Raw genomic sequence first — 27,792 nt, 5'->3', positions numbered from 1 at the left:
TACAGACTTTTCACTTTAATGTTACTTACTTGCTCTTAATTACCTGATCTGATCTCTGCAGTGTTCTGTTACATTTAAAATTTAAATTTAAAATAAATAACCACTGCTTACATTTATGATTAGCACAATCTGTATAAACAGCAAAAATGATTGGACATCTCTATGCACTGCTTGACAGGTATTTTAACTTCTGACTTCAGATTGCCACGTCAGAGGACAGCCCTTCTACAAAATTATTTCTCAGACAGTTGGGACAAGGAAGATCTAAAGAGAAATAAAGCAAGAGACGCAGAGAAGAGAGTAGGAAACATTTTCCCATGACACTCAGCCCACACAGCTCAGTCTGGATTCTTGATCCTCTTGACCAGTTCACAGCAAAGGTCTGGCCCAGGGATGAAAAGAGGTCGGCGCAGAACCGTCTAATTTGCGAGTTCTGCAATGACTGTGTTTCAGGCACAAGAGTAGAACGCATGCATCTTGCCAATGTGAGCTTAAACTGTTACGGACATACAGTGTACAAGCAGCAACAGGAAATGAGTGGCAAAAAGGTCAGAGAAAAGTGTAGCTAAGCCTTTATTAAAGCAGACAGAAGCAACACCTCTGGCTAGCTCAGTATAGGGCTTTGGTAGTATAACACTTACAGTGTCTTTGCAAGACCTAAGCTGATTCCCAAAACCAAAGAACACAAAGAACCAAGCTAGACTGCCAGTGACCTGGGTTAACCACAGTATGACCAGTGTTTCCAAATGACCTGATCTCCCAGAAGTCTCTGTCCCAAACACACACAGTGGCACAGTGGAATGAAATATCTTTTCTAACTTACCTATTATTGAGATGCAGTGTTTTTCTGCATTCATTATGGAAGGTCATTGAGAGCAACTTTCACAGAGATGCCTTTCATGTAGCTAGGTTTGTATTGAATCAGCTCCAGTTAAAGTACTAAAGCCTACAGGCTCATGGAGCCTACGGGATTGCAGTAAATTTTAAGGAATTCAGGTCTCAGTATTACATTCATTACATAACGTTGATGTTAGTTTATTTCAAGTACACATTTTGTTGCACTTTTAAACAGTTTCCACCAAACTAATTTTCTGAAACAAAGATTAAAACAAAGATAATAGAATAAATTAACTGGGATCTTGTCTATGCTTCAGTAATATTCCCACAAAGAGAGAAGTAAAGTTTGAGAACACTGCTGACAGATGTAACCACACAGCTAGAGACATTTCCTAGTGCCTGCCATTCCTTCTGTCTATAGGTTGCCAGCCTTGGCTGAACTCTGACAAATTTTCGGCATAACCGCTATAACTTACTATTGTGGATAAAACCCATACTAAGAAGCCCACTAAAAGGCAGGCTGGTCGACAGTGACACCCCTTTAAATGAGCCCTTCTGCAAACCCCAGAAGCCATATCCTGCACCACAGCAGTGCAGTGCTTCCTCTTCCCCAAGTATTTTCCCTGGCACTTAGGCTCTTTTAAAAGGGTCCAAAAGGACCAACGGGCACATAGCCTATTATTGTTGGAAAGGGAGTGTGGGCCGCACCAACAGTCTTGCTTATCTGTTGAAATAGGACAATCTGGGCCCCACTCCTACTGTCTAGACGGACACTGATGGATGGTTCATGCTGTAGGACTAGGCAATGGTTCATCTTTTCCTATGTCCACAGGGAGGTAACTTAATACAAACCTTCCACTGCGGCACTTTAAAAATGGACTAAAGAGGACAGAAAATAGAAGTAAAATGGCTTAATTTGAAGTACTTACTTTTAACTGAGACAAGTCCACAACATCATCATCGCAGTGGCTACACCCATGTTCATAGTTCCATGTATTGGGGACATAGTTGGCCATGTAGTTCAAGTACATCTGTAACGGAAAGAATTTAGAGCAGGTGAATGCGTTTGGAATATGAGTATGTAAGAATTTGGGATAAAAAAAGATCACCAGGCAGAATCACTTGTTAGACTGAAGACCACCAGGGTATAAATGTCTCTTTTAGTGAAATTGAGACTTAACAGTCTGGTGTAATTATTCCTTTTTTTTTTAGTTCTCTTCATAAATGCCAACTTGTTGTGATCATAATTATGTCTGCTCTGTATTTAGTGTGCACAAAAAGTACAACTTTATGGGGAACGTAGTAGTTTCAGTGCACCAATGTTTACACATTTTTTTATCGTAGACATTAACATTGTGATCATGTATTTGTAATCACACTGAGTTTGGTGTAATAACTGGAAAAAATAAACTAATGGTCCACAAATCCAGCTAGGCAGCTCCAAATGGTAGAAACCACTGCTAGGACAGGGTTCTGTGATCTACTATTTAAAGCTTTTCCTCCAGATGTTGAGGCCTTCCCTCTGGGAAGAATGACTCAACAGTTTGGTAGATTTAGTTCATTACCAAGGTAGACCAGAGACAGGCAGCTGGTGGTGGAGCGAGACTTGTGAAGAAATGGAGGAAGGAATAAGACCAGAAAAAGAACCCTCCAGAATGATGACGGTATTAAACAGACATCCTGCTTTACAGCTGGCTGAGCCAGCCACTATCATATACTGAAAGTAATGCCGACAATGAAAATGGGGGTCACATTTTGGCCAGGCTTCTTCCCTCTACTGAATAATGAGCTTGTTTTTATAGCCAGGGTTACTGGCAAGTACCATAGGAACAGTATGTAAATTTCTCGAAAGTGTGGGAATTTATGCACTGAAATGCAAGGCAAGGGCCAACTCATCTCCAAATGGAAAAGTTAAATAACTCAACCCAAAGCTAGTGTCCTAAATGAAAATGATTAAGCATCTATGCTGTGCCATTAGTGTACTATGTTAGGCGTGCCTGAGGGCATCATTTCCCACTCACTTTGGTGTTTCCGTTGCCATGGACAACCACTGGCAGAGAGTCGTACACTGTGTTTCTAACTCTTACGCGGTCTGTTCCAAACTTGAGGAGCACTTCATCTGCCAAAAAGAGGAACAAGAGATACTTCAGGCCAGGTTATGAAAATTGACTTACCACATGGCCAAGAGCTGTGAAGGTTTATAACTTGCAGGTTAAATTGCCAAGCCAACAAGTTCTGTGTAAATATGCAATCTATCACACAGGGTGGGAGAAAAGCATTACAATTTGATTTACATTAGTGCAGCAGATTATTTAATGCCCTGGTTTTTTTTTTTTACTTCCAGCAAAAACTGGGGTTTTAAATAACTGGGTTTTAAATATTTGACAAATGATATGTAGATTAGCTGGAAATTGACTTATGGAATTCAGTTTCTGTGATATTCTCACCGACGGCTCCATTCAGGTTCTGGAAAATCTGGCACTTGTGGTCCAAAGTCATGTTGAGAGTTTCCTTAAAACATGAAAACATGGTGAGTATCTTAGCCATCCGAGATATGCTCTCTATGGATATATTTTTACTTTAAGTGCTGGTGTTTACACAAGATACTTACTCTCCGTAAAGGATCCAAGTATATTTTAGTGTAGAAGAGCTGGTCATCATCATTGTCATGGAGGTTCCATTGTGAAACAACTCTGTTTATGTATGGGGCGTAGCCGATTATACCTGCAAGTAATAAACAGTGTGACACACAGATCCAGCGGTAAAGTATAGGGTTGAGAGGCGTTTACAAGGTCATATACAACTGGCAGACTGTTGGTGACAATTAAACTTTATCTGCTGGCTCCTTGGCCTAACAGCTTCACTCTAGGAAGCCTGAACGCCTTACACAAAGTGTGATTTTTGGCAATAATCCAAAACAAACAAGAAATGGGCAGAGACTTTCTCTTCCCACAGTCTGTGGATAGAAAGGAGTGCGGTAATGGGTAGTAAGAAAGCTGTAATCTATACGTTATAACTGTCTCACAAAACTCACTGGGCTTCTGGAGCAGTGTGTGCTAGTAGCTTTCACACCCTCTCTAAATGTACATTCTCATGGCAATCTCAACTCGAGTTTTCCCCTGTCTCCTCTTTTTCCTTCTCTTGCTGAAGGACACATTGACCACAGTAACAGATTGCAGGGTTTGGCTGTGTTGCTGGTGTCCGCCGTTTTGCATCCCATCATTTAAAAAAAGACTTAAACACTGTCAACAAGTTAAAGGATAGACATGACATAATCTACATGGCTGGGGCAAGAAAAAGTTTAAAAGGAAATCATGGGATTTTTTTGTAAAACGGTAGTTTATCCACACAATGATGGTCTAAAATAAACAGATCCCAGAAAGTGTTGGGAGTTGCATGCCTTTCAAAAAAAAAAAAAAAAACTGTTTTGCACTGCTTTGCTGGAAAATGCAGTATACAATATACTCACTGCAAAGTTGCGAGAAAGGACAACATGGATTGAACAACAAAACTTGTTATTATGATATATGTCTATTTTGACAGACTGTAAACTGAACAGACTGAACATTTAAGGTTTCAGGTTCCTGGTTTGAATTATTATTAGTTTTGTTAGTAGATTAAGTAGATTTAATAGACTTAAATAAACACACATTGCCACACACAAACACTACCCAATCTTGATTCCATCCTGGAAACACTGTACACTCAGTGACACAGTGGTGTGTGTCCAGATGCCATAAAACATTTCCCAATGGTCATTTGGGCGGTAGCCGTAGGAACACAAACAAAACCTGCAATTTTACACAAACTGCGGCACATTCTGGGGGCCAAGACAAATCCACATGTCATGTCAATGACAATGAATGCTAAAAACAGTCTGTGATCAGTCTGGGGCAGTTAGGCTCCAATATGGGAGGTCAGACCAGGCTGATGACCATAGGGAAAGTAGTAATTCTATGTCCTGACTGGCAGGATGCAGCTGGCTATGCCATGTGGAATATGAATGAGAACATACGGTTACTGTTCCTTCGTTTAAAAATGTCTGAACGTCTGCAGCATCTTTTGTGAGCTTGATGTCACGTTATGTCTAAACATCTTCATATGTATTGTCTGCCAATGCAAACTTGAGGAGGGTGCCTCAAAAGGGTAGAAAAGGGACAAAGTATGCAGTTTATATTTGCATGAATGGGCTTCTGTCACCTCCTGTCCACTTGGACAGGAAATACCTCAAGGAGCTAGTTTACAGGGAAAATATACTTCTATTTTATAGAAAGAGATAATAATAAAAGTCCCGTGGTTTTAGATTTTAAAACTAACTTCAGTCTGTTGTCATTCCTTGAACTCGCAACACCAGTCTTTAAACCAACAACACTGTGGGTGCACTGCTGTTTAGCCCCCTGAATTCCAACTAGGCCTGCAAATCTTCAAAGTTTGACAGCTGATGAAGGAATGTAAACCAATGTGCACACATAGAAGTTATGGGTTTACAGCAAGGTTGTTCAAACACTAGACTACCCCAACATGCAATTTATGTTGACATAACACAAATACAAAAAATGCTTCTTTTTTTTTTGCATTGTTCTATATTGACCCACCCACCCACTGAATTGGTATTATTTATTTGCCAGAGATGAATCTATGGGTTATTGTTAATATTCCGGCTTATGCTAGACATAGTGTCTAGTGGTTAGGGTTAAACTTTGCGGTGAGGGATACACACGCCCACACAGGAGGTGTATCGCAGCAGAGCAGCAGCAGCTGTGTCTACACATGATGCATTCAGTACTTGGTGTAAGTCACCCACGTTTTGGTGGTTCACAGAGCCCAAGACACAACTCAACTCACTGTAGTTACACGTGTAAAACAAAAGAGAATACACAGAATTTGGCTCAGTCATGACAAAGATGATTCAACAGGTCAAAACATTTCATCATTTCGATCATATTTAGACATTTTTGGAACCCACCTCCAGAGTTGAGGTAGCGTTTGCCACTGCGGATTGAGGGGTACTTGTCAGCTAGCCGCTTGTCCGGCCATATCAGTCCCTCTGCAGCAAAAAGCACTTTGTGATTGGCTTGCTGGAACTTCCTGAGAATCTCCTCTGGCCCCCCAGCAAAGATAAGATCATAGCTAAAATGGAGGAGTGAAGATAAAATACAACAGATCATTATCAATCTATCTTTCCCTTTAGGGGCAGTCTGACAGTTTTCTTAAACAAGTATGTTTTATCTTGCATCTGACACACAAGATAGGCTTCTACTTGCTTGAGATTGATAGACATCTAAATGTAAACAGTGTACATTCTTAAAGAGTGGGCATTTGTACAGGCAAGCATGTCTGCATTGTACTTCAAGGTATTTCCAAAAGAGTCATGCTTTGACAGACATTAACACACAAACTGCACTGATGCATGCATTACCGATGGCGTAGTGTGACAGAGAGGGAAAAAAATGACATTACATGGGCTGGTGGTGACTTGTTTATAAGCATGCTATTATTCAAAGGGCAGATATTTTAGGATGTGGAAACTCTTAATGTTTTCGGTGGTTTTACTTTGAGGTGTAATGTCATAACACTAAAAGAGCCGATTTATTTTGGTGATACTATTTCCACAGACTCACTGACTATAAAACACCCCCTTCTAGATGTGACTTTGATTCAGGACACACTTGTCTAAAACTGTTCAATCCCCCAAAATCCTGTAATATAAATACACCAGTTTTTGTAAGGTGGCAGGCATGCAATGAGAGGAAACGAAATCGTAGGTGAGGAAACCCGTATGTTCTACAGTATTCACATCTGGCCGACACATGTTCATACAAATCCCCTCTGTCCCTTGTTAAGTCATCAATCATAGTTATTGCTGAAGTATAAAAGGACCTGTAGTCCATGACCAAACATTAATAATAATGTATAAAAATATAATACAAGACTCGCCAGGCCTGGGGTCTGAATGGGTCTGTTTTACATTCCCTTTGTGGGTGTTGCCTATTTTTATCATCGAAGATATTTAATTAACTGTCACTGTATCAAGATAGTAAACTGCAGAACTAGGAGGTGCAAACCGCAGTGCGACTTGATATTTATACTAAAATACAATGTAAGATCAGTCTTTTTCCACACTTAGTACTCAGAACCCGTTTAATTAGAATCTGATCTACACCCAAGGAACCAGGTGAATTCAATCGATAAGGGTAGGTAGAAACCAAACACACAATACACTTTATGTTGTGTTTGTGTTGTGCTTATATACTGTATGTCACCGTTCCATTGGGTTTTTACCATTGATATAGTGGCTTTTTAACCCTAGTCACATCCATCCAACAGGAGAAAACTTAACTGAAAGTGTCAAGAGAAACATACAGTACCCAATAAATTTAAAAGTAGGAGCCACCACCATTTTATGATGATTTTTGGAAATAAGGTTACCTCACTAGCTGGTGGTCTTCACATTACAGCCCATAATTCATTACTATACACACGACAAATTTCTGTCAATTCAAATGAGCGACCTATGTATAGCCATCTCAGGCAAAATGTTCTGGCTGTGAATGGCAATTGTGGTCTCCATTTATAGTGTATGATTATGAATGCAATCATTTTCTTTTAACTTTGGGCATTCAGCCCACGCTCAAAAGCTTTACAACACCAGTGAATGAATCTGAATGTCACTTACATCTGAGTAGGTGAATTACATATAAGACAAAATGTAAAACTGTGATTAAAGCAGAAACAGAAACAGTCATAACAACCCAGGTGGGCCAGCCAGATTATATATTTTAAAATACATTTGAATGGCTCATAATCTTCTGTGAAATGCAGATGCAGTTTCTTACACTACAATCATTTCATCTAAAAAAAAAGAAAAATAAAACAAAAAAAACCCATTGCAATTACCTGTTTCAAGGGTGTGACAACTTTGCACAGCAATTATAGCGAACATTATTCATATGACATGGTGCAGTAAGTATCATCATCTTCTGCTCTATTTGAGGAAATATGGCCTCCAAAGCTGTTATTATTCTAAACCACTCACATTATCTCAGGAAAACTTTCCATTGGCTTTGAAAACTCATAATTCAGCTACCTGCATGTGAAAATTACTCTCCTCATACATTTGGCAATGCTCTATAATAATGCCTTTACGTAAATGAGTAGAGGGTGGTTTAGCACTACTTAAATGTGGAGTAACGCCTTTCACTGTGGAGGCATCACTTTCAAAGCAATCACCAACAGTCTGTGATTGTGAAAATTTGTTTAATTTCTAATTGATAGACCTACATATCAATTAAATGGAATTGTATCCCTTTCTTGTGATTGAAACATTTGGGTAGAAACTGAACATCTAAGAAAAGTAACACACAAAAAATTAGATTACTACTATTAGACTACAAAGGAAAGATTGCATTAATCTGAAGTTACCATATTATAATAGTGTATATGTCAAATAATAGTAAATGTCAAGTAAAACTAAATAAAAGAGAACAAACCTGTCCACGGAAAGGACAACAAGATCTTCCTGGTCCGCCAACGCCTCCATGGCCTCCTTCAGTAGTCTGACTTTTTGACCCCCACCGATAGAACGACCAACATCTCCACCCTTCCATGCTTCTCCCATTCCCAACACCTGAGACAGAACATATGACAAGTTTTAGAGCCCAACATGATCTGGCTTGACACCAAACGTCACCAGTAGGCCGCCCAGCAGCACTGTAAAAAAATCCATCTTCACCATTCATTCATTTTATGTCACTCAATTTTTGAAATGTCTCAAAACCAGGTAGGATTTCTGCCAGTGAGAGCAAAAATTGTCTTACAATATGCAAAACATTTCCAAGAACTTTGCTCAAATAGGCAGTAAGCTAAGTAAGATGGGTTCACAAATATCAAGAAAATTACACTTGATTCAAGAAAATGACCTCCCTTTGAAAAAAAAAAGGCAATTATGTTAACCCTGTTGGCAGACTTTCCACTGGTAGCTACAATGGCGCATTCTATAAACTCCTGTGTGCAGCCAGGGTGCCCTTCCCCACAATCTCACGGGTTTTCAATACAGCTGTGAATGAAAAAAAAAGCACAAAGCTGTAATGATGAAGATATGAGTGTGAGCCTCGCAGCTTAAGGCAGCCTAGTAGAGAAAATCCACATGGGCTGAGTTACCTGCGGTGCTGAGTTACCTGCGGTATTGAGGTGACAGCAGTCCAATTGTCAGGTCGCTGTTATTCAGTATTTTCTAATGTAGTCTTATTGGGTTTGCTGTACAGAGATGGATGCAAAGAATAACAGGCAAAGGCAGAGTATTGCGCAAATGCTTGTGGTGCACTAACTTTCAAAGCAAAAAATAAATAAAATAACTATATTTTTTCACAGCTGGCTTCAACCACAGAGGGGAATTCTGGACCCACATTGAAGAGTGCCCCTTTAAGATGGATGTTTTTACAGCTTGCTGCACTTCATTGTTTCCCTTAACAGGCCTAATTAATCAAGTGTGTGGTTAAAACCTTTGGCTATTTTGTGTGTGTGTGTGTGTGTGTGTGTGTGTGTGTGTGTGTGTGTGTGTGTGTGTGTCTGTGTGTGTGTGTGTGTGTGTGTGTGTGTCTGTGTGTGTTGTGTGTGTGTGTGTGTGTGTGTGTGTGTGTGTGTGTGTGTGTGTGTCTGTGTGGGGTACCATGAGCTGGGACAAACTGCACATTTGTGGACCAAATTTTAGACTATGGGAAGACAATCTTACCTTCACAGTGTAGTTGAAATAGCGTGCAGACTGCATAAAGCGGTGGAAGCCATCTGTTTCCTCTGTTGCAACAGTTAGAACGAGCAATTTTTCTGAAAAAGAAAGACAAACAAATTTCCACAACCTTACTTATGTTTACCTATAAAGTCATCACATATGTTCTGGCTAGCAAATTATAGGGATGTGGGGGATGTATTCTTGCAGCTGAAAATTGTGACGCTTCAAGTTGAGAATTTAGAGGTTTTTGCTGCAATTTTTATTGTTTAGGATATCCACAGATGTATGTATATTGTTTGATGCTTTTAAGTATTGAGACTCCCACTTCTGTGAACCATATTCGTTGTAAACCTCAGACCTATGTCAACAAACTGCTAACTATTTGGTTTAGCAGCCTAAACCTACATCTCAAAATAGCAACATCTACAGTAGTTTTGATCTGAGTTAAAAACGTATATTTTGCGTATTTTTAAGCATATCTTGAAACATGCACTCAATAATTTCTTTCTTCCTGGGTTAAAAGAACTCCCACAAACCTCCAGGACATTTCCAGTGGCTGTGAGTGCTGAAGTCTGAGGTTTGTGAAAGGGTTAGACCAAATACAAATTAGCACCATAGCCTCATGTGAAGCTAGAGAGGCAGACTAAACCCACTAAGCTAGTTTGCACTTGTTCTGTTATGGGTTGTAAAACCGACTAGGGGTGTCTCTGATTGGAAAGACCGCCATCTGTGATTGTGAGATAAGGAAAGAAGTCCCCTGATATCTAGATCTGGTTAATCAAAGTCTATTATTGCATGACGGGGAGTACTCCTTCATTTCCAGCTTACAAAAGATCATTTCAGAATGTGCAACATGTTATTCTGTGTTAGTAGGAAGACATCCCAACAAAAATGTAATGACACTTTAGTATCGTTTTATAAGAACACTTGAATACTAATCCTACTTTTCATGTTTTAAGAGCCAATCTGCCTTCTATTTAATATACTGTACAATGTCCTACTAAATCCCCTGTAAATGATTTATTGGGCCTATGCAAGTAGGGAACACATGTGAGCACATTCTGCCCCAAAATAAAGTTAAAGAGCTGAAAACACATATTTGTAATATAACGATTAACAGGTCTTCATTGTTTCAATTTTCTGACTGTTTTCTATTGGCCTGAGTTTAATTATTTGTTGCGTTGAGCCTTTTCTGAAGAATTATTTTTCAGCAAAATCTCACCCACCTCCCATCCACTTATCCTAACTGAAGTACATCAAAAGCAGCCTCCTTGCAGCTCTTTTCCATCCATTTCCTGTCAATGTGACTTAGCCATTCTCTCATCCCAGTCTAGCCTGTGGCCCTGTCATCGCTTTAATAGCCATTCCAGTACGCCTCTGACACAGAGGTTCTGTTACAGGTTGGAAATAGTTCCCTGTCTGCCTCCAACCTAAAAATCATCAGATGACATATTGCAAAGAACTAGACAGAGACACAGGTATGTTCCTGTTCTTGTTCTTGGCTTTAGGATAGAGGGCGATCAAGCATAGAGCATGGAGGGGAGGGTGTCTCCCACATTTGGGAAGCACATTTTCCAGGCAGCTCAGTAAAACAATTGATTTTAATGGTTACAGGAGAGGTTTATATGCTTCCTATTATCCTAAAAAGGGTTTTCAATAACTCAGACCAGACACTGTCTTCTCCTCTGCTGTGTGAAACACATTTTGGGTAAAGCTATGAGCTTTTTATAATATTATTTAAATCTTAATATTGAGTGATTAATTGATATTGATTTGGAGACACAGTTTCAGACAGTCTCTCATCACCAGCAGCTTTGTTTGTGTATGTGCAACGGAAGTCAGCGTCTAGCTACGTTGTGATCCCTGCTCTCTTATTTATTTTCATTTCCTAAATACTAAACTTTTGAAAACAGAACAATTGGCTTGCCTGTGATTTCAGGGAGATATTTCCCATCAGAAAGAAACAGGCTGACAGCTTACACCAATTAACCCCTCTGTGACTTTGCCCTGACCTTACGGAACCACACACTTTCCCCTCGTCGTAAACATGCAGGCCACATGAGTGCATCCCAACAAGCAAGCTCCCAGTTAAGTATAGCCTGGGGATGTAAACCATCTTTTGATTTAAAATAGATGAGACAGACACTTTTATTTCCTACATTAAACGTGTTATTTAAACACATTTGCAAGTCTCTTTCATCGCTTTTCCATACACAATTCCTGGTGGAAAAAATTCCCTTAGGATTACCAGTGGCCTCATGTGAACTATGGCTGGAAACCTTGGCTGGCTATCATGATATTGTCTCCAAATACAACACAAAGTGCAATAGGAAGAAGTGTGATCTGCCAGCATTGTTAAATTATATGTCTATGGATCACAAGCTAAAAGTGACCAACCTTGCATACTTAATGTGTCGATGTAACGATTTTAGAGTAGAATACTGTCACCCATACCTTGTAACATCAAACAGCTAAAAGTTTCCTTGTTCATATGTTCACCATGAGTAACCCCAGTCTTAAATCACGTCCTTTTGAACACCTACAAAATATGTAAAGGGATCATTCTTTGAAATGTTGTCTGAAATAGAGGATTGATTGTGCAACATAATGGGGGATGAGGAGTGTACAGTTAATTAAAGGACCAGTGTTTAGGATTTAGTGGCATCTAGCAGTGAAGCCTTCCAACTGTGTAGTAAACAATAGTGACTGCAAAACTTGTGGAAAAAAATGTGGAAGGCACTCCTATAATATATTATTATATTACAATAGTATTATTTTTTTAATACACTAATGAAAAATAAATATTATATCCCATTTCTGCCAATAGATGTAATGTTTAATAATTGTTAATGTTAAATACACTGGACCTTTCACCTTTCATGGCTCAATTAAGTGGTCACTACATCTAGAAAATACAAAAGTCTCTTGGGAACAGTTTGGGGTATTTTTGGCCACTTCAACAGATTGCTCACCTGGTCAACAACCTGGAAATTCCTCTTTTCACTATATGCATATTTAAAATATTACCAGCACAGGCTTTTATAACATTAACAAAATTTGGTTAAGATACGGCATTGTCTTATTGAGTTAGCTCATTATTCCTTGACTGTGCTGGTTAGTTCTTTGCTTTTAGCCCTAACAATAAAAACTGGCATCTAGCTGGCTCACTTGATTTATATTCAAATTGTATTTGCCTTTTTCATGCAACATTCAGTCTTATTTTCTGCCAGTAAGGATGGCTTGTCCCATATTTCTTTGACATTCAAACTAGTCCCCATGGATAGATAGCAATAATTGTCTACATACAACAGACGTACAAATCTAACTTCCAATCTAACTACAAAATTGAATCCTGGCCCAATTGCCCAGTCCTTTTGATGTGTTTTTTAATATAAACACCATAATCACACTAATAATGAAGCATAACTGAAAGACAGATGGCAGCAGTCAAAAGGAGAGGTTTTTGAGACAGCCCGGGATGAGTGTCTAGTCAGAGTAAATACAGCACACTCTCATGTCAGTTCTGTAAGAAAGGAGAGGAAGGAGGAGAGGAATGTAGCTCATACAGTGTTGCTGTAACTCTTCTCCAAGAAAGGCATGGATGCCAAGTGGTCTTTCTCTCTCACTCTTTCTCTGTACCACATGGGGCTCAGCCGTCTAGGTAAACTTTCACACTTCGGTGAGCAAAAGTTCTGACTCATCGACTGGGGCTAAGCTTAAGTAAGCATTTCTTGCAGAACGGAAAGCGGTATCATGGGAATGGGCCCTGGCCTTGAACATAAGGATAACAGAATCTTTCCTCTTTGACGAGAGACAGTTCTGGCCAGTGAACACAAACCCCTGTTCTTTCTATTTTGGTCATCCAAGTAAATAAACAGTGTTTACAGTGTTTTAACTAAAAGGCTCATAAGTGTCAGGCATAGGAAAGTGCAAGTAGTTCAGTCCATAGCCAACATTCCTTTGTGCTTGTATTTATTTGACTGAGCCTACCTTTAATCTCCAGGTAAAGCAGGAAACTATGAGATGGGGGGTGGGGGGCTGTGCAGTGACGCTGCTCGGTATACTCGCCGTTACCGACTTGTCGTGCGACAATGTGACGTCACGGGAGCGCCATAACTATTTTACTTGCGCATGGTGGTCGCGACACTAGTTGCAGTCTTCTCCTGAATAGAGGTGTCGCTACTGAGGAAAGGCTACCGACTTTGCTATTTCTAGGCACTAGAAGAAGAAGAAAAAGTTTTTTTTTTTTTTTAGTTTCCAAATCGGTCACGGAGGTTCTTCCAAATTTTCCAGCATATGGCCTCCTCTTTTCCAACATTCATGGCGATTTCATGCCATAAATTCTGGCACCTCTTGGCATCTCTGTGTTCCTTCATTGAAGGATCGTACAGATCGTCCATCTTCCTGTTTCCGCTTTGGCGCGCTCAGCTGAAAAACAAAAAAATGGGGTGCGACCTGGCCAAAATCCTGGCGTGCCAGCGAGATCTACGTCATTTTGACGTCACGTTGTCGTGCGAACGGTGAGTATACACGAGCCTTAAGTCACCTTGTGCCATCCTGAACCTGGAGATTGGCCTGAGAAGCCACCTCTTATCATATGAAATGTGAATTTAACTTAACTCCAGTCAGCCTGTGTGTTCCTTTCCTGCAGCTGAAATAATGAAAGTAGACGTCAATATGAAGGTAGATGGAGAGTGATAAGAAATTGTTTTAACTTGCTGAGTATTACAGCCTTCCAGGCATTTACTTTTCATGGGTGGGCCTTGGGCTTTGAGCTGTGCCAGTAATGTGCACTGCCAGGTTGTACAACTAAAACCCCTCACTGTATTATAGTACACCTTTTCCATCCTGGCAGCAAGTATCTCTAAAAGGGAATGTTGTGGTAACATTTGGAGCCAGGTTACATAAGAACAAATTCATAGGGATTAACAACAGTATTCTGTTGGTATGTGAGGCACAGTTGGCCAAAGCTCATCTTTGCTATGTTTTCAGGGTCTAAACGAGGCCTGCTGAAGGTGACATGCAGAGAGAAATGAAAAGGCAAATAAATCGGTGGCCTCTTTTTTTACTACAGCAAAAGGAAGACAGAAGCATTTTGAATAAGTCAGTGTGTAAACAAAGATACATCCACAAGCCATATTGTGGACGCTGTGGACTCCATATTGAACAGGCTAAGTCGGAGCAGAGACAGCACTTATCTCTGTCCACAGAGACCTGCATAACATTCCTCAGTGTCATTTAGATCCATATTGCAAAAGATGAAAGGGAAAGTGTCATGTGCTGTGAAGGTTACTGTAATTCTTGCACTTCTTATCCTCATTATGAATTTAAATCCTCAAAAAAAGTTTTATTGCTTAGTTTTATTGTGGACCTTAGTAAAAACAAATAATCACATGAAAATGGTGCTGCTGATGGGACACTGGGTCACAGCTGGAACCAGGAATGTGTTAATCTGACCATCAGTGCAAACATGCTTCCAGCTGTAACATGACTACTCATCTCTGGACTTCATCAAATAGTTGTGGGGTAGTTCAGATTCAGGCATTGTGCCATTATTAAGTGATTTTTCTTTTTGCCCCTTGGGAGCAACGGAAACTGCTTGTGAACACACTGACATAACAGCTTTAAATTGGTACAGTGAACAGTTGCTTGGTATACATCCAGCAGTTATGGAGCAACACTATCGTTCATTAGGCCAACTGGCTAATCTAAGTCCAAGATACTCTTTCATCTCTGTTTTTTGGCCTTACAAAAACCTGAGGGAAATATCTAGTATAGTATAGTATAGGTGTGAATGTTGAGAAATGGCCTTCAATTCTGACATTGGAAAAGTGTGTGGGGACGGGGTTGTCAAAGATATCTCACCATCCAAAAAGCAGTTTTGATGAAGAATCCTCCCAACTTAAAACTGAGATTCGCACAGAGACTTCTTGAACATATCTGTAGCTGTAGCAGATCGTCCATCTTCCTGTTTCCGCGCTCAGCTGATAAACAAAAAAATGGGGTGCGACCTGGCCAAAATCCTGGTGTGCCAGTGAGATCTACGTCATTTTGACGTCACGTTGTCGTGCGAACGGTGAGTATACACGAGCCTTAAGTCACCTTGTGCCATCCTGGACCTGGAGATTGGCCTGAGAAGCCACCTCTTATCATATGAAATGTGAATTTAACTTAACTCCAGTCAGCCTGTGTGTTCCTTTCCTGCAGCTGAAATAATGAAAGTAGACGTCAATATGAAGGTAGATGGAGAGTGATAAGAAATTGTTTTAACTTGCTGAGTATTACAGCCTTCCAGGCATTTACTTTTCATGGGTGTATAGTATAGTATAGGTGTAAATGTTGAGAAATGGCCTTCAATTCTGACATTGGAAAAGTGTGTGGGGACGGGGTTGTCATCCAAAAAGCAGTTTTGATGAAGAATCCTCCCAACTTAAAAACTGAGATTTGCACAAAGACTTCTTGAACATATCTGTAGCCTCTGTGTGTGGGACTGAATATATATATATATATATATATATATATATATATATATATATATATATATTTAACAAGGTTAAATTGACTCAATTTATCTCATTTGTTAGACTAATACATGTCTTTAACTGTTAAGTCCTCACCTATATAACTCTTCCATCCATTCATTTCATAGAAGCATGATGCCCAGCCTACGGTAACTAAGATTTTCCACCTTTAGAATTTTAATGCAACTACAAGTAGCTTTGGCACATAAGTAGCACTTTTGATGTCTAAAACCCAGGAGCCCCGAGACATGCAGACATTCCTTTTGCCTAAAAAATACCACTTCCTAGGTGAGTACTCCATGTGTTTGTAATTAGCCGTAGTCGCCAAATTTGAGGGGTGGATACCCAAAAGACTAAAAACCCCAGTGCTCACAGATTGGTTAGTGGGCATTAATTCAACAGTCCACAACTAAAATAGAGTTTATTTTCTAGCCTTTTCTATGTTTCAGAGCCACCATAATTGATAAAACACACCATATCCATAATACAAGAGCCCTGTAGTGCATCCGCAGAAAAACGCTGTGTTTTCAATTACACATGTCAAACCACAGGCACTTCAGCCTTAGGATGTGGCATGATGTCACCAGCATTGGGCCGGGAAACTATTTTGTAGTCCCGTCACACGTCATCTTGAATCAAGAATTGCTTATTTATTTTACTGTACAAAACAACTATATTGTAGAAAAAACAACAACTAATTTAACGTGGTTTAAGTTGCACACTGCTCTTGTCAGTGGTAATGATTACAGTTAGGACAGTCATTTCCTCTGTTGGCCGCAGTCTGTTGTCACTGTAGAGTTTAGGTCCTTCATTGTTAACAGGAACACATTTCATTTCGGTCAACAAAATGCATTTAGAGGTCAGCAATTTAATTAATATTCTTATGCTGAAATTTCTGTAAGGGGAAAGCAGAAACACAATTTTATGATCTGAGCTATTATGGTTTGATAATATTTGCTGCAAAGGGGATATGGGGCCAAGCATTGTAATCACATTTTAACCACATGCTGTTTCATTGAAACGGCTCCTGTTTCTCTACATGGAAAGTGAATTGAATATGCTTTAAAGATAAGCAGTGAGCTGCCCAAGTGCATGATTTCGTTTCATGCATGTTCTTTTCATCTCGCAGGTTTGGTTTAACAGGCTTCAATGGTTATTAAATATAAACTGATGTCACTGGTTCATAAAAAGACAGAAAAAATGCTATACTTTGTAAATTTGCAACTGGAATACCTATTTTGCAAGTGTATCAGTTACATAAACAATCACGTAAAGTAATAACCTAGAACACTTTCCTAAAAGTCATGTCTTTGTTGTTTTCTCTCCAGTATGAATGTATTATAGTTGTGATTTGACCAAGGGCGTCTCCCAGTAAAAAGCTGTGACTCTCCTGTCCTGCCTACTCCTGAGAATTGTACAATGATATGTTACTGTCATGATCTCATTTTCCTGTAGCCAAATCACATTGGTATGTCACAGTAAATATATAAATATGACAGCCTTACTATCTTTAATATCTTTACAACTACTAATGATTACAGTTTAAATACATGGAAAATTACCCAAGATCAACTTCAGCTCAATTCCCACTTACAGCCATCATTTTTAAAATTACTTGCTACAGTAGGTGGAACATTGGGATATTTGTACTGTTGCCAAAGTCTTGATAACAACATAGCTGAAATATCAGCTGTTTTCAGGACTGCTTGAGAGGAAAACTTTGTATCATGGGAACTGTCAGCTTGATAGCCGACTGTTATGTTTTTGATACTTAGCAGAAAACACCGCAGACAGAGTTAAGAGAAAAGACGCAGGCTGAAAAAGCAGACAACGCAACGCATATTTGGCTGAAAATGAGCCACGGAATCAACCTTGTGGTGATATAGTGACAATGTTCTAAGACATGATTACAGGCTTGGCCTGCCAACAGGGTTTGTTAGTTTGTTAGACTGGAATTACGGGCAATAGAGCGCGCTATTATACAGCATATAAGGCATGGACAACTTTAGGTGGAGTTTCCTTTTCTTCTCTATAAAATGCTGCCTGCTGACACGTCAGTAATGTCTGGGAAAGGTCTAATCTAAAGATGCCTGTTCCTTTGGACAGTGGAGAAAACCAGGTCATACTGAGTAATGGTGTTTATCTTAGTCTCCCACACACTGACCAAGAAATATGTCCCAGTAACTGTCAGGAATACAAAATGTCCAAGTATATAATATCAACACCAATTTTTTAATAGTTGATTTGGTAGTTGATTGATAGTTGGAATGGTTGTATGAAACTTGTTTGTTTTACTTATTGGGAAATTATATTGCGAAATGACTCATTGTAAAAGCAACATCATCATTTGTGTCGTAGCAAACTATTCAGCCTTGGACTGGGTAAAGGAGGCATGCACAGAGATATGGAGTGGCTCAGATTCACAAGAACTACATGTTAAATTCTCCAAAACCGACAAACCAACAGCCGCGTTCGCTGTTCACAGTGACCAGCCAGGTACACATAGGTGAGAAATGGGCAGAAGTCTGCATTCCTATTTCTTCCAGTCTCATTCACAATCACATTGTTTATATATGTGCAGCATTAAGTCTGAACCAACAGAGAGACACTCTACCTGCTTCTCTACTGGCACAGCTGGCATTCAACACAAATCAGGAAATATAAATACCTGTATGCCACCTGTAAACGCACTATTTTTTCAGTAGCTTTATTATTTTATTAATACTAACCAATATCTCTGCTTTGTAAAACCCCGTCACCATGACGACCAGTGTCTTGCCCCATCTAAAAGGAAAGTAACTCTAAAACAGTATGTGCAACTTGTTCTCCTTGACGTGGTGGACGACGTGTCACCTGACCTTTCCCGAAAAAAGGAAAATAGGCCTTGGTTACTTGCTTCTCTTTTCCCAACAACATCTTGCATCCTTCTTTCTTCCGGACAGGAAAGGAAAAAAGTATTTGACTGGGAACTTGGTTGGAAAAACACATGCACTCTGTTAACACATCATATAAGAGATGCAATACAAATGTGTTTCTGACGTTATGACCCAGACGGGTCCCAAAATGGCTGATAACTAGTGGACTAGGGTTTTATAGCTACCAATCAAAGACAAGTTGTTCCTATTTGAATCAGGACAATGAGAGAAACAAAAGAACTTCTGTGTTACAACGCTGGCGTATAACGGGTAATTGCCTAATACAATGTGTTTTGGGTCAAGGGATTGTCTGTTTGGCTTGTGTTTCATAAAACCTTAGATACTTAAACACTGCCAACTATTCATGTTATACTGCATAACACAGTAACTGGGTCAGTAGAATTATTCATCAGTGCCTTGTTCAGTGCAAAAGTCTTAAAGAAAACTGCTAGTCAAGATCACATTTTGCTATTTTAAACCCTGAAGTTATTTGACGAAACTCCCAATTAAAATACTTTAATATAATCTCAGGTTAACCTCATTAAATGAATTGTTACTTGCATTCAGTTGGTATGGCCATATTTGGCGTGACAGATTTAATTTACAATAGCCCAAATTTACCTCAAATTCCATTCATGGTGAGATTTTGTGGATTTAGTGTGTGCATCCAAACAAGCTGTATCACTTGTGCTCTAACCCCTCCCAGTTGTGCTGACAAGGCTTTCATAAGCAAACATTTTAACCCTCATAAAGTTAATGTGGCTACTGTGTGAAAGACACCCAGTTAGTCCAAACCAGAGGACAAAACAAGCCTGTGGAGACTGAAGGCAGCTGTTGTGCCCTGAACTTAAGACTGCTTCCCAAAAAAAAGGAAAAAAAGCATCACTACAAAAGTAACAGATTTCCAGATTTATCTCCAACATAAACCTGCAGTACTTATAACACCAAGAATGGTATATATATAAAAACACATGTACCCACTTATGTTGTTGTTTGCAGTTTTTTTTTTTTTTTTTTTTTACAAGATGCCCTGTGAATGTTTTTAAAGGAGCTGTGTTTAACCTAAATGATTTTGGGGGCAATTTAGAGCAATTTAGCCACAGCAACATGCTAACAGGGGAAGAGCTTTTTAAACAAGTCAATAAAACTGTGACACATCTGGGGTGGGGAGTATAAACCTATACATGTACAGTATAAAGGTTTAACATGGGAGCACTGGAGCAGGTTGTACTTGGCTCTGCTCCATGGAACTTAATTATAACATTACAGCACATAATTGCTTGTTTGCTATTAAAATCAAATAGTAATGGATATTTTTTTTGCACATTCTGATGTATGGTAAATCACGGCTAACAGCTGTATGATTGCTCTGTTTTTTCAGTCAGGTCTAAAAATGTAAAGGGTAAAAAACTCCTGAAACCATCAAAGACACTCCAATTGGTTAGTTATTTCTCGCACTGACATTTTACAGCCTGGCATCTGCATATAAAAGCCGGGGCCGCACGCAGCCGAACAACATGAAATTAAAACAGGCTTGTGAGAAACCGCAGACAGTTTCTTTTGTGCAAGAGCCTCTTATCATGTAATTGTACGCTTCCAACATATGTAGCGCTATACCGGATTCACACACACATGCAGCCCCTGGCATGCAACCTGCACCTCATGTAGGCTACAGTAACATCATGTAGCCGGTGAATGAAGTCTTGGAGAATAGATATTTCCCTTTTTTTTTTTTTTTTTTTTCTGTCAAACTTGATATGACAGCTCTGAAATGAAATGCCCGTCAGAAGACGTGTGACTAAAACAGGTGGATCAAATGTGGAAGAGCAATAGAAAATATGATGCAGCTCCGTGCGTTATGAGAGTACATTATGCTGCATTTGAGGGTCGGGGATAACAATAGGAAAAAAAAAAAAAAAAAAGTTTGCTTACCTGTAGGAATGGGCGCTGGAGCTTGAGGTGTTTCGGTAGAGGAGAGAGAGTTTGCAAACTTCAGGCAACATGACAACAATAAACTAAACGTGAGGTACTCCATTGCTGTAGTGCGTGCTCCCGGTGACCGACTGGAATATTGCCTCCCAGTACGAAAAGCAGCGGTCGGGATCAGCCCTGGAGGGTCCTAAATCTGCGCTCTCGCGATAATAAAATAATAAAGACTGAAAAAAAAAAAAAGGAAATCCTCCGATGAATGTCAAGTTTTCTAAAAGAGTAGCTCTTGAGACTGCTCTTTTGCTCCAAGGGAAGGGGAAGTATATAAGTAGAGCAAATCAGGGGAATTAGAGAGCAACAGGCGTGGTTCCTTAATTGCAACTGCAGCCAGTCGGTGGAGTTGCAGCCCGTGGAAAGAAAGAGAGTGGAGGAGAGATAACTGTATTCACCCCTGACGCAGGGACGTCCTGCACGAAAGTGTGACAGCTGTATTTGACCCCCCACCCCTACTGCTTGACTGTTAAAACATCCCTCCCCTGGTCCCCTCCCCCTGAGCACCCAGCGTCTGTCTGTCCAACACTACTCCCCCTTCTACACCACCACTCAGAAGAGACTGCTCATTCAGCCTCATTAGAATAAACCGTGGAGTCAAAGTCACATTTAAAATACAGCAATGTTCGACATTCCTGTGCAAGGCTTTATTCAGAGATTTCTCAGTGCACCTTTTTTTTTTAAAAACATGATGCATGTGGTTAAAACGCATAAAAATAACTATCCAACAATATATCAAATTAAGCTTAAGTCTTTGGTCAGTCAATCAGTTGGTTGATTTTTCAATTATGATTAATATCAATTAATCAGTCCTGATTATACTTACACACTTTTACTTTTTGTAATACACTACATATACACTAATGTGTTGTATTAGTATTTAATGGATCAGAATACTTCCAAGAACATACCAATTGCTCATCGCTGATTATTTTCTTAAGGGACTGACATATTTTTGGTATTGAAAAGTGCCCAGATCCCGAGATGACATTTCCATATTGTTTTTTTTTAATGAATCAGCTTTCACATTTTCTGCAGAATACTTTTCTGCCAATCGCTTAATCAGCTAAAGACTTCAGCTCAACTTTCCATTGTTTCCCTACACAGTACAGTAGGTAACATCCTGGCCCTATCAAGCTTACTAGATTTTAGACACAAATTAGAGCTACTGCTGCTTCCCTACAGCAGTGGACACACACACACACACACACACACACACACACGGGGAGAAATGAAGAGAAAAGCAGGAACCAACTATTAAATCCTGCTTCCATTTACCGTCGGATTGTATCTGTGTCTCCAGTGTCTGGAATTGTTTCTTGCATTCAGTGTCTGGTGACCTTGAAACCAATGCTTTGTCTCATTTGGGTCTCTCTTTCTTTATTAGTAGCAACAGACTTGCCCCCCAAGCTAAAACCATTTCTGTCTGGCAAACTCTTTGAATATAGCAGTTGCAATGACTCCCACTGCCCAGATTGTTTTACTTAATGACATCACCAAGTTCATGGTTTTGAATGCAGAGGGAGTAGAAACCAAACTTTTTTTTATGAGTTAAATTACCATCCAGTGAGGCCCTGATAAACCCTAAAAATGTAGAGCCGTGCCAGAAAACTTTACATTCTTTTTGCTGTAGTTCAGCAAATGACACTTAAATGAGTGCTGGGCAGGATTAATGGAAATTAGTGTGTCATGAGAAAATTAACACTTCAAATCTCTCTGTTAGAAACGCATTCAACCAATAAAAAGTGAATCCTCCCTGCTGTGAATCTTGGACAAACACGAACCGACTTAAAACAACACAGCGTTAACCCAGATTTGCAAAGGCATCGGTCTTATTGCTTGCAATCATACGCTGCAATCAAACGACAAATATCTAACCCACAGGGATTTTTGCCCCGTGGGTTGGTGAGGCAACTCTCTGCAGCTGGAAAATATAAGTGTTTCTGGTACAGAACCTCATGCTGGCTCTTGGCAGCATGTGATAGGGAATGTGCTATGTCTCAGTTCAGTTCACTGGCTCAAGTCTAAACACCCACCAAACAATTGGAATACCCAGTGAAATGTCCTCTGGGTTTGATTACACACAGAAAAAAATGTCCACAAGTTATATTAGGGGTTTAATATCCCATCAGAGGCCTGTACTTGGAGATGTAAGATACTGTAGAGATACATGAAGCCATTCATACAGTAGTTTTTCACCTTTTTTAAGTCAGGATTTGCAGAAATGTGACACGGCATGTGCTCATGGTGGTGGCAGTGGCACTGATGATTAAATTTGGGATGCATGTGGTGTGTGAGAAAATTACATTTAATTACGCAAAACTAGGCGGATACAGAAGCTAGCAGACTGCTGTGGTAAGGACAGGGTAGGAAGCCAGGAGCTCATCAGGACAACACGGTACCTGCACGTAACTATCCCCACGTTACTGCCTGGGTATCAGTAGATGGTGGCTGACTTTGAAATGCAGCACACATAGATGTACAGCTAAATACAGTTGTTTATCAACCTTAAAGGGGAGTGCAGACTGTGTGGAACCTTTAAACAGCGCAGGTGGTGTGGTCTTGAGCCGGCTTTTTCATTTTGGCTTATTTCAGAGCCAAATAAAACACACAAGCCTCCAGCCGTCACTGTTCTTGCATTAGCAAAAGACTAAACAGCTTCCTGATGACGCTAGACCATCCTCTATTTTCAGCACTGTTGTGGAGACAGTGGGTTTAACGGCACTGTTTAAATGTAATCAAGCTGAAAGAAAAAACAGATGATTCATTAGCGAGGCAGACTGTAAAGGAGATGCCCAATAGTAAACATAAAACTAAAAATTCCCATGAGGAAAAAGGGAACTTGATGAGAATGCAGTGGAAATTATTCCTCCATCCCTACCCTTCAATATGTATATACAATGTCAGGCATATAAACTAAAAAACAATGTGTTGCCCATTGTATTTATGTCAACGTATTGCTTTAGGCAATATCTAAGCCAAAATCACACAACTGTCAGTGGTTGGGACACACCTTGGATTTCTTTCTACTTTCTACTCTATTTTTGACGTAACCCTCTTTTGGTGGTACAACCGGATGGTTTTGCAATTGCACTGGTGAGTCACTTGGTCCCCTAAACCCTGCAAGAGAACCCACAATTGCTCCATGATTGTAAAAGAATGGGTTTTATTTTTATCCCAAATGCTTTGATCACTCCACAGAAAGTTTAATTACTAGTCCAGATCAATGGAAAGGGCAGCCCTCCTTTCCCCCAGTCAGCTCGTCTTCATGAGAATTTGTCTTTACGTCATCCTTGGCTCAGTTCTGTCTACGTGGGTCCCACTTATGAGGCCACAGGGCACCCAGGGTGTGGTCCAGGGGTTGCTGGGAGAGGGGTGAGGGAAGGGGATTTCATCAACAACATAATTAATCCTAGACCAAAGAACTTTTAACAAGCACAGCAAGTACATTTTTAATGTCACCCCGGAGTCTGGCCGCAAAAGGGAAAGTGTTTCGACGTGGATTAATTCACTTTGATCATGGGCGGTCTTTCATCTATTGTCTCAGACTACAGACTGTCTGGGTATACCGTAAAAATTTGAGCAGCATATTAGAATAAATGCACAGCTGAAGATGGCTGCAATTTCCAGAAATGTGTGAATTTCCGTCCTATAAATTTGCATTTGTGCTGGATAGACTGGGGTGTCTGGGCAGTGTTCCTTCCAAATTACACATAATGAGATCTTTTGCTAGCCTTTCATTTGGATGTCATCATTAGGCTGCCATGTTAAAACCACAAGGCCTAAAAAAAACATTTCAGAAGTAGGTTAAGGAGAGGAGGATTCAACCTTGCATTAATCCTGTCCTTCCAGTGCCACCTTATTGCCTTAAGACAGTGCTTGGCAGCCATTTTGAAATTTGAATTCTTGTTATTCAGTGTGCCATATCAACATAAGATTAGCATTAAGTTGGATTATGCCTCCTCATCAATAATTTAATTTCCAGCAGGATCTGTAATTGTATTTCATCCATATAGGCAACGTGCATAGCAAAATTTAATAGTCCCATAATAAGACATTGTAATTATATACGAGAGCACTATACAAGAAGGCTGCCATCAATATGAAAATATCTAAGTTGAAATCATACAGCCATGAGGTGCTTTTATGAGACAGGCATTGCAACTGCCTATGGCTGCAAAAGAGGCAATTTGGCATGCGGATGAGAGGGCAGCATTTCCACAAAAATTCTTTTGCACACTTATTGCTAATGTGCCATTGGTTAAGCTACCGCTAACCCTAACCCTCCATTGGCACGGTGCCTAAGGTTGCTGAGCCCTGCCTTAAAAGATAAGTTTATACACTACTAATTTGCTATGCCAAATAGAGTTTTGAGGTAAATGTAATTGTTGCCTGGACTCCATTCGCTGACAACAGAAAAGTTACAGTCTAGGAAGTGTGACATCCTTATTTTGCTTGGTTAGATTTACCATACAAGGCTCGTACATATTCCCCACATGGTGTTAGGACTTACCACTGGTTAGGTTTTGGTTAAGTTCTGTAAAGAGTCGATGGGTCCTGTCTCATGCGTTAACCCTGTGTTGGCTTTCTCAATAACAAAAACTATGATCTTTCCCTAACCTTAACCAAGGTAGTTAAACATATAATTAATACACATGAATCATGCTATAATTGTCAAAGAGCATGTATTATTTGTAGGAAAACAAATGAAATGCTTTGTTTCCTTGTTACAGTATGTTGATACAAATTAGAATCTACAAAACATATTTACTAATGCAAATAAATTTTGTATGAGCACCACTTTTAGGAAACAGCGTTGGTGAGCTCTAAAATGTCTCCAGTCTTGGATTTGTTCTTAGGAATGCCAGTGTAAAAGTAAATAACCATCCCCCATTTTATATTTTACATCTGCTCTCTCTCCCCCAGTTCTGTGTACGTGGTGTTTTCTAAGCCTGCGTTTGCACAGATGTTGCCTTAGCCATTTGTTTGTCACTGTGGGTTTGAAACACAGATACCAGAAATTCCAGATACTATATGCTCTCTGTAGTGAGTCTTTGTTTAGTTCTCAGTGTGCATTGGGCTCCAATAGAAATCATAATAGCATATTTTTATTTTGGCCAGAAACAGAGTTTCCATTAAGACTTGGTTTCACTGATTTGTTATCTTAACTGTAACAGGCCATTCTTACACAAACAGACCCAAGCAGTCTTCAGGATCTCATTTAAAATGAATTTTAAGGTCTTTCAAAATCCCCAAAATGCGGCCAGTACTTCAACCCAGCAGTTCAAGGAAACAAACAATAGAAGAACCTCAGCCCACAGCTCCTGAATGTGTCAGTAGTGTAAACACATTACAACACATGGCTGGCTTGCCCCAACGGACATGTTTGCTTCCATCAACAAGGCAAGGCGTGTTAAAGTTGTTTGTATTGCTGTTTGTTTGCGTCTCCTGTCCTCCAGACTTCAAATCCACTCATGTAACTCATAGTATCCTTTTTAAAGGTCCAGTGTGTAGGATTTAGTGGCACCAAGCGGTGTAGTTACAGATTGCAACTCACTTTCCCTTTCCAAGCGTGAGGGAGAAACTATGGCGGCCGCGAAACGTGCAAAACATGCAAACAGCCCTATCCACAGCCAGTGTTTGGTCAGTCCGTTCTGGGTTACTGCAGAAACATGATGGTTCAACATGGCAGCCACCGTGGATGGTGGCCCACGGCATCTGTAGATAAAAACAGTTAATTCTAAGGAAAACAAAACTATTCTTATTTTCAAGTGATTATACACTAATGAAAACATTCTTATGAACATTATTTTCCATTTCTGCCATTGGAGCCTCCTAGATGTTACGCACTGGATGTTTACACACATGTAACACAAAATTATAACACATTTTATGGGCTGCAAAGCTATAATATGTGTTTAATTATAAGGGTAGTCAATTAAATTTGAATGTTGCACAAAACAGCACCCTGTACTGTAGCTGGAGAAAACATCTGTTTTTCCCAGTCTGGGACATCTCAGCCAGCAAATCACTGCTGCGGTGACATCATTGACATCACTGATGTGTGGTCTGCATGTTGGATTCATACCAAACCAATTCTTGGTATTATCTTCCAGCGAAATTCCCATGAACATGAACATTTTCTTACAAAGTACCCCTAGGGAGGGTAATTTCTCAGGAAATCTCTAAGTCCACTCAAAACAGAAGAAAGCACTGCAGAGTCAAAAAAAAAATGTATCAATTCAGACACAGCTGTTTCTGAACAGGCATTTAGTTGGAAGTCTCCAATGAAGTTAATAGAGATGTGGTGGTCACTAGGAGTTCAAAGGTCAGATACTTTATGGTACCAACCAAGCACCAAAATATATAGATACACAGGAAAACAAAATAAGATGCAGCTAAAAACCACGTTATATGTGACAGTTTATGTGGATCGTGGCTACAGTAGTAAAACAGCACAGTGTTATAAATGTACTTTTGACTGTGTTGTTTCTTTAGGAACTCAAAAAGTGGGCCGGGAAAAAGTGAATCGTTTTTGGTGTAAATCCAGGAATTTTAAACAAGACTGGACATTTTTTGCTGGATTCTCATGAACTTCTGCAGTTATTGGAATGAAAATCAAGCACATGTCCCTCGACTGTCTGTTAAAATGTGTATTTTAATGAACGCAGACCTGGATGCACATGAAAACATTTCTAAACATTTTCAGTTATCAAAAATGGAAAACTGTTTTCTTGAGATCACATGAATGATTAGAGGAAGCCATGATGATGCTAATATGCTGATGTTTAGCAGGTATAATGTTTACCAC

General features: G+C 39.7%; 1 protein-coding gene across 2 annotated transcripts in view; it reads right to left on the bottom strand.

Annotated features, from left to right (window-relative positions):
* The window catches only part of plod2 (procollagen-lysine, 2-oxoglutarate 5-dioxygenase 2), a 31,010-nt gene extending 9,589 nt beyond the window's left edge, over nucleotides 1–21,421 (bottom strand). For both annotated transcript variants that reach the window (XM_051410569.1, XM_051410570.1), the window contains exons 1-8: nucleotides 20,934–21,421; nucleotides 9,569–9,660; nucleotides 8,328–8,464; nucleotides 5,804–5,967; nucleotides 3,449–3,561; nucleotides 3,285–3,348; nucleotides 2,859–2,956; nucleotides 1,767–1,868 (exon numbers count right to left, since the gene is read on the bottom strand). In XM_051410569.1, coding sequence (XP_051266529.1) covers nucleotides 1,767–1,868; nucleotides 2,859–2,956; nucleotides 3,285–3,348; nucleotides 3,449–3,561; nucleotides 5,804–5,967; nucleotides 8,328–8,464; nucleotides 9,569–9,660; nucleotides 20,934–21,036 — 873 coding nt within the window. In that variant the 5' untranslated portion in view covers nucleotides 21,037–21,421. The remainder of the gene's footprint in view (nucleotides 1–1,766; nucleotides 1,869–2,858; nucleotides 2,957–3,284; nucleotides 3,349–3,448; nucleotides 3,562–5,803; nucleotides 5,968–8,327; nucleotides 8,465–9,568; nucleotides 9,661–20,933) is intronic.
* Nucleotides 21,422–27,792: the final 6,371 nt, after the last annotated feature.

The sequence above is a fragment of the Dicentrarchus labrax genome, unplaced genomic scaffold, assembly GCF_905237075.1.
Source record: "Dicentrarchus labrax unplaced genomic scaffold, dlabrax2021, whole genome shotgun sequence".
In the NCBI taxonomy this organism is placed as follows: domain Eukaryota; kingdom Metazoa; phylum Chordata; class Actinopteri; family Moronidae; genus Dicentrarchus; species Dicentrarchus labrax.
The sequence above is the reverse complement of the archived record's forward strand: the minus strand, read 5'-3'. Positions and strand labels throughout refer to the sequence as shown.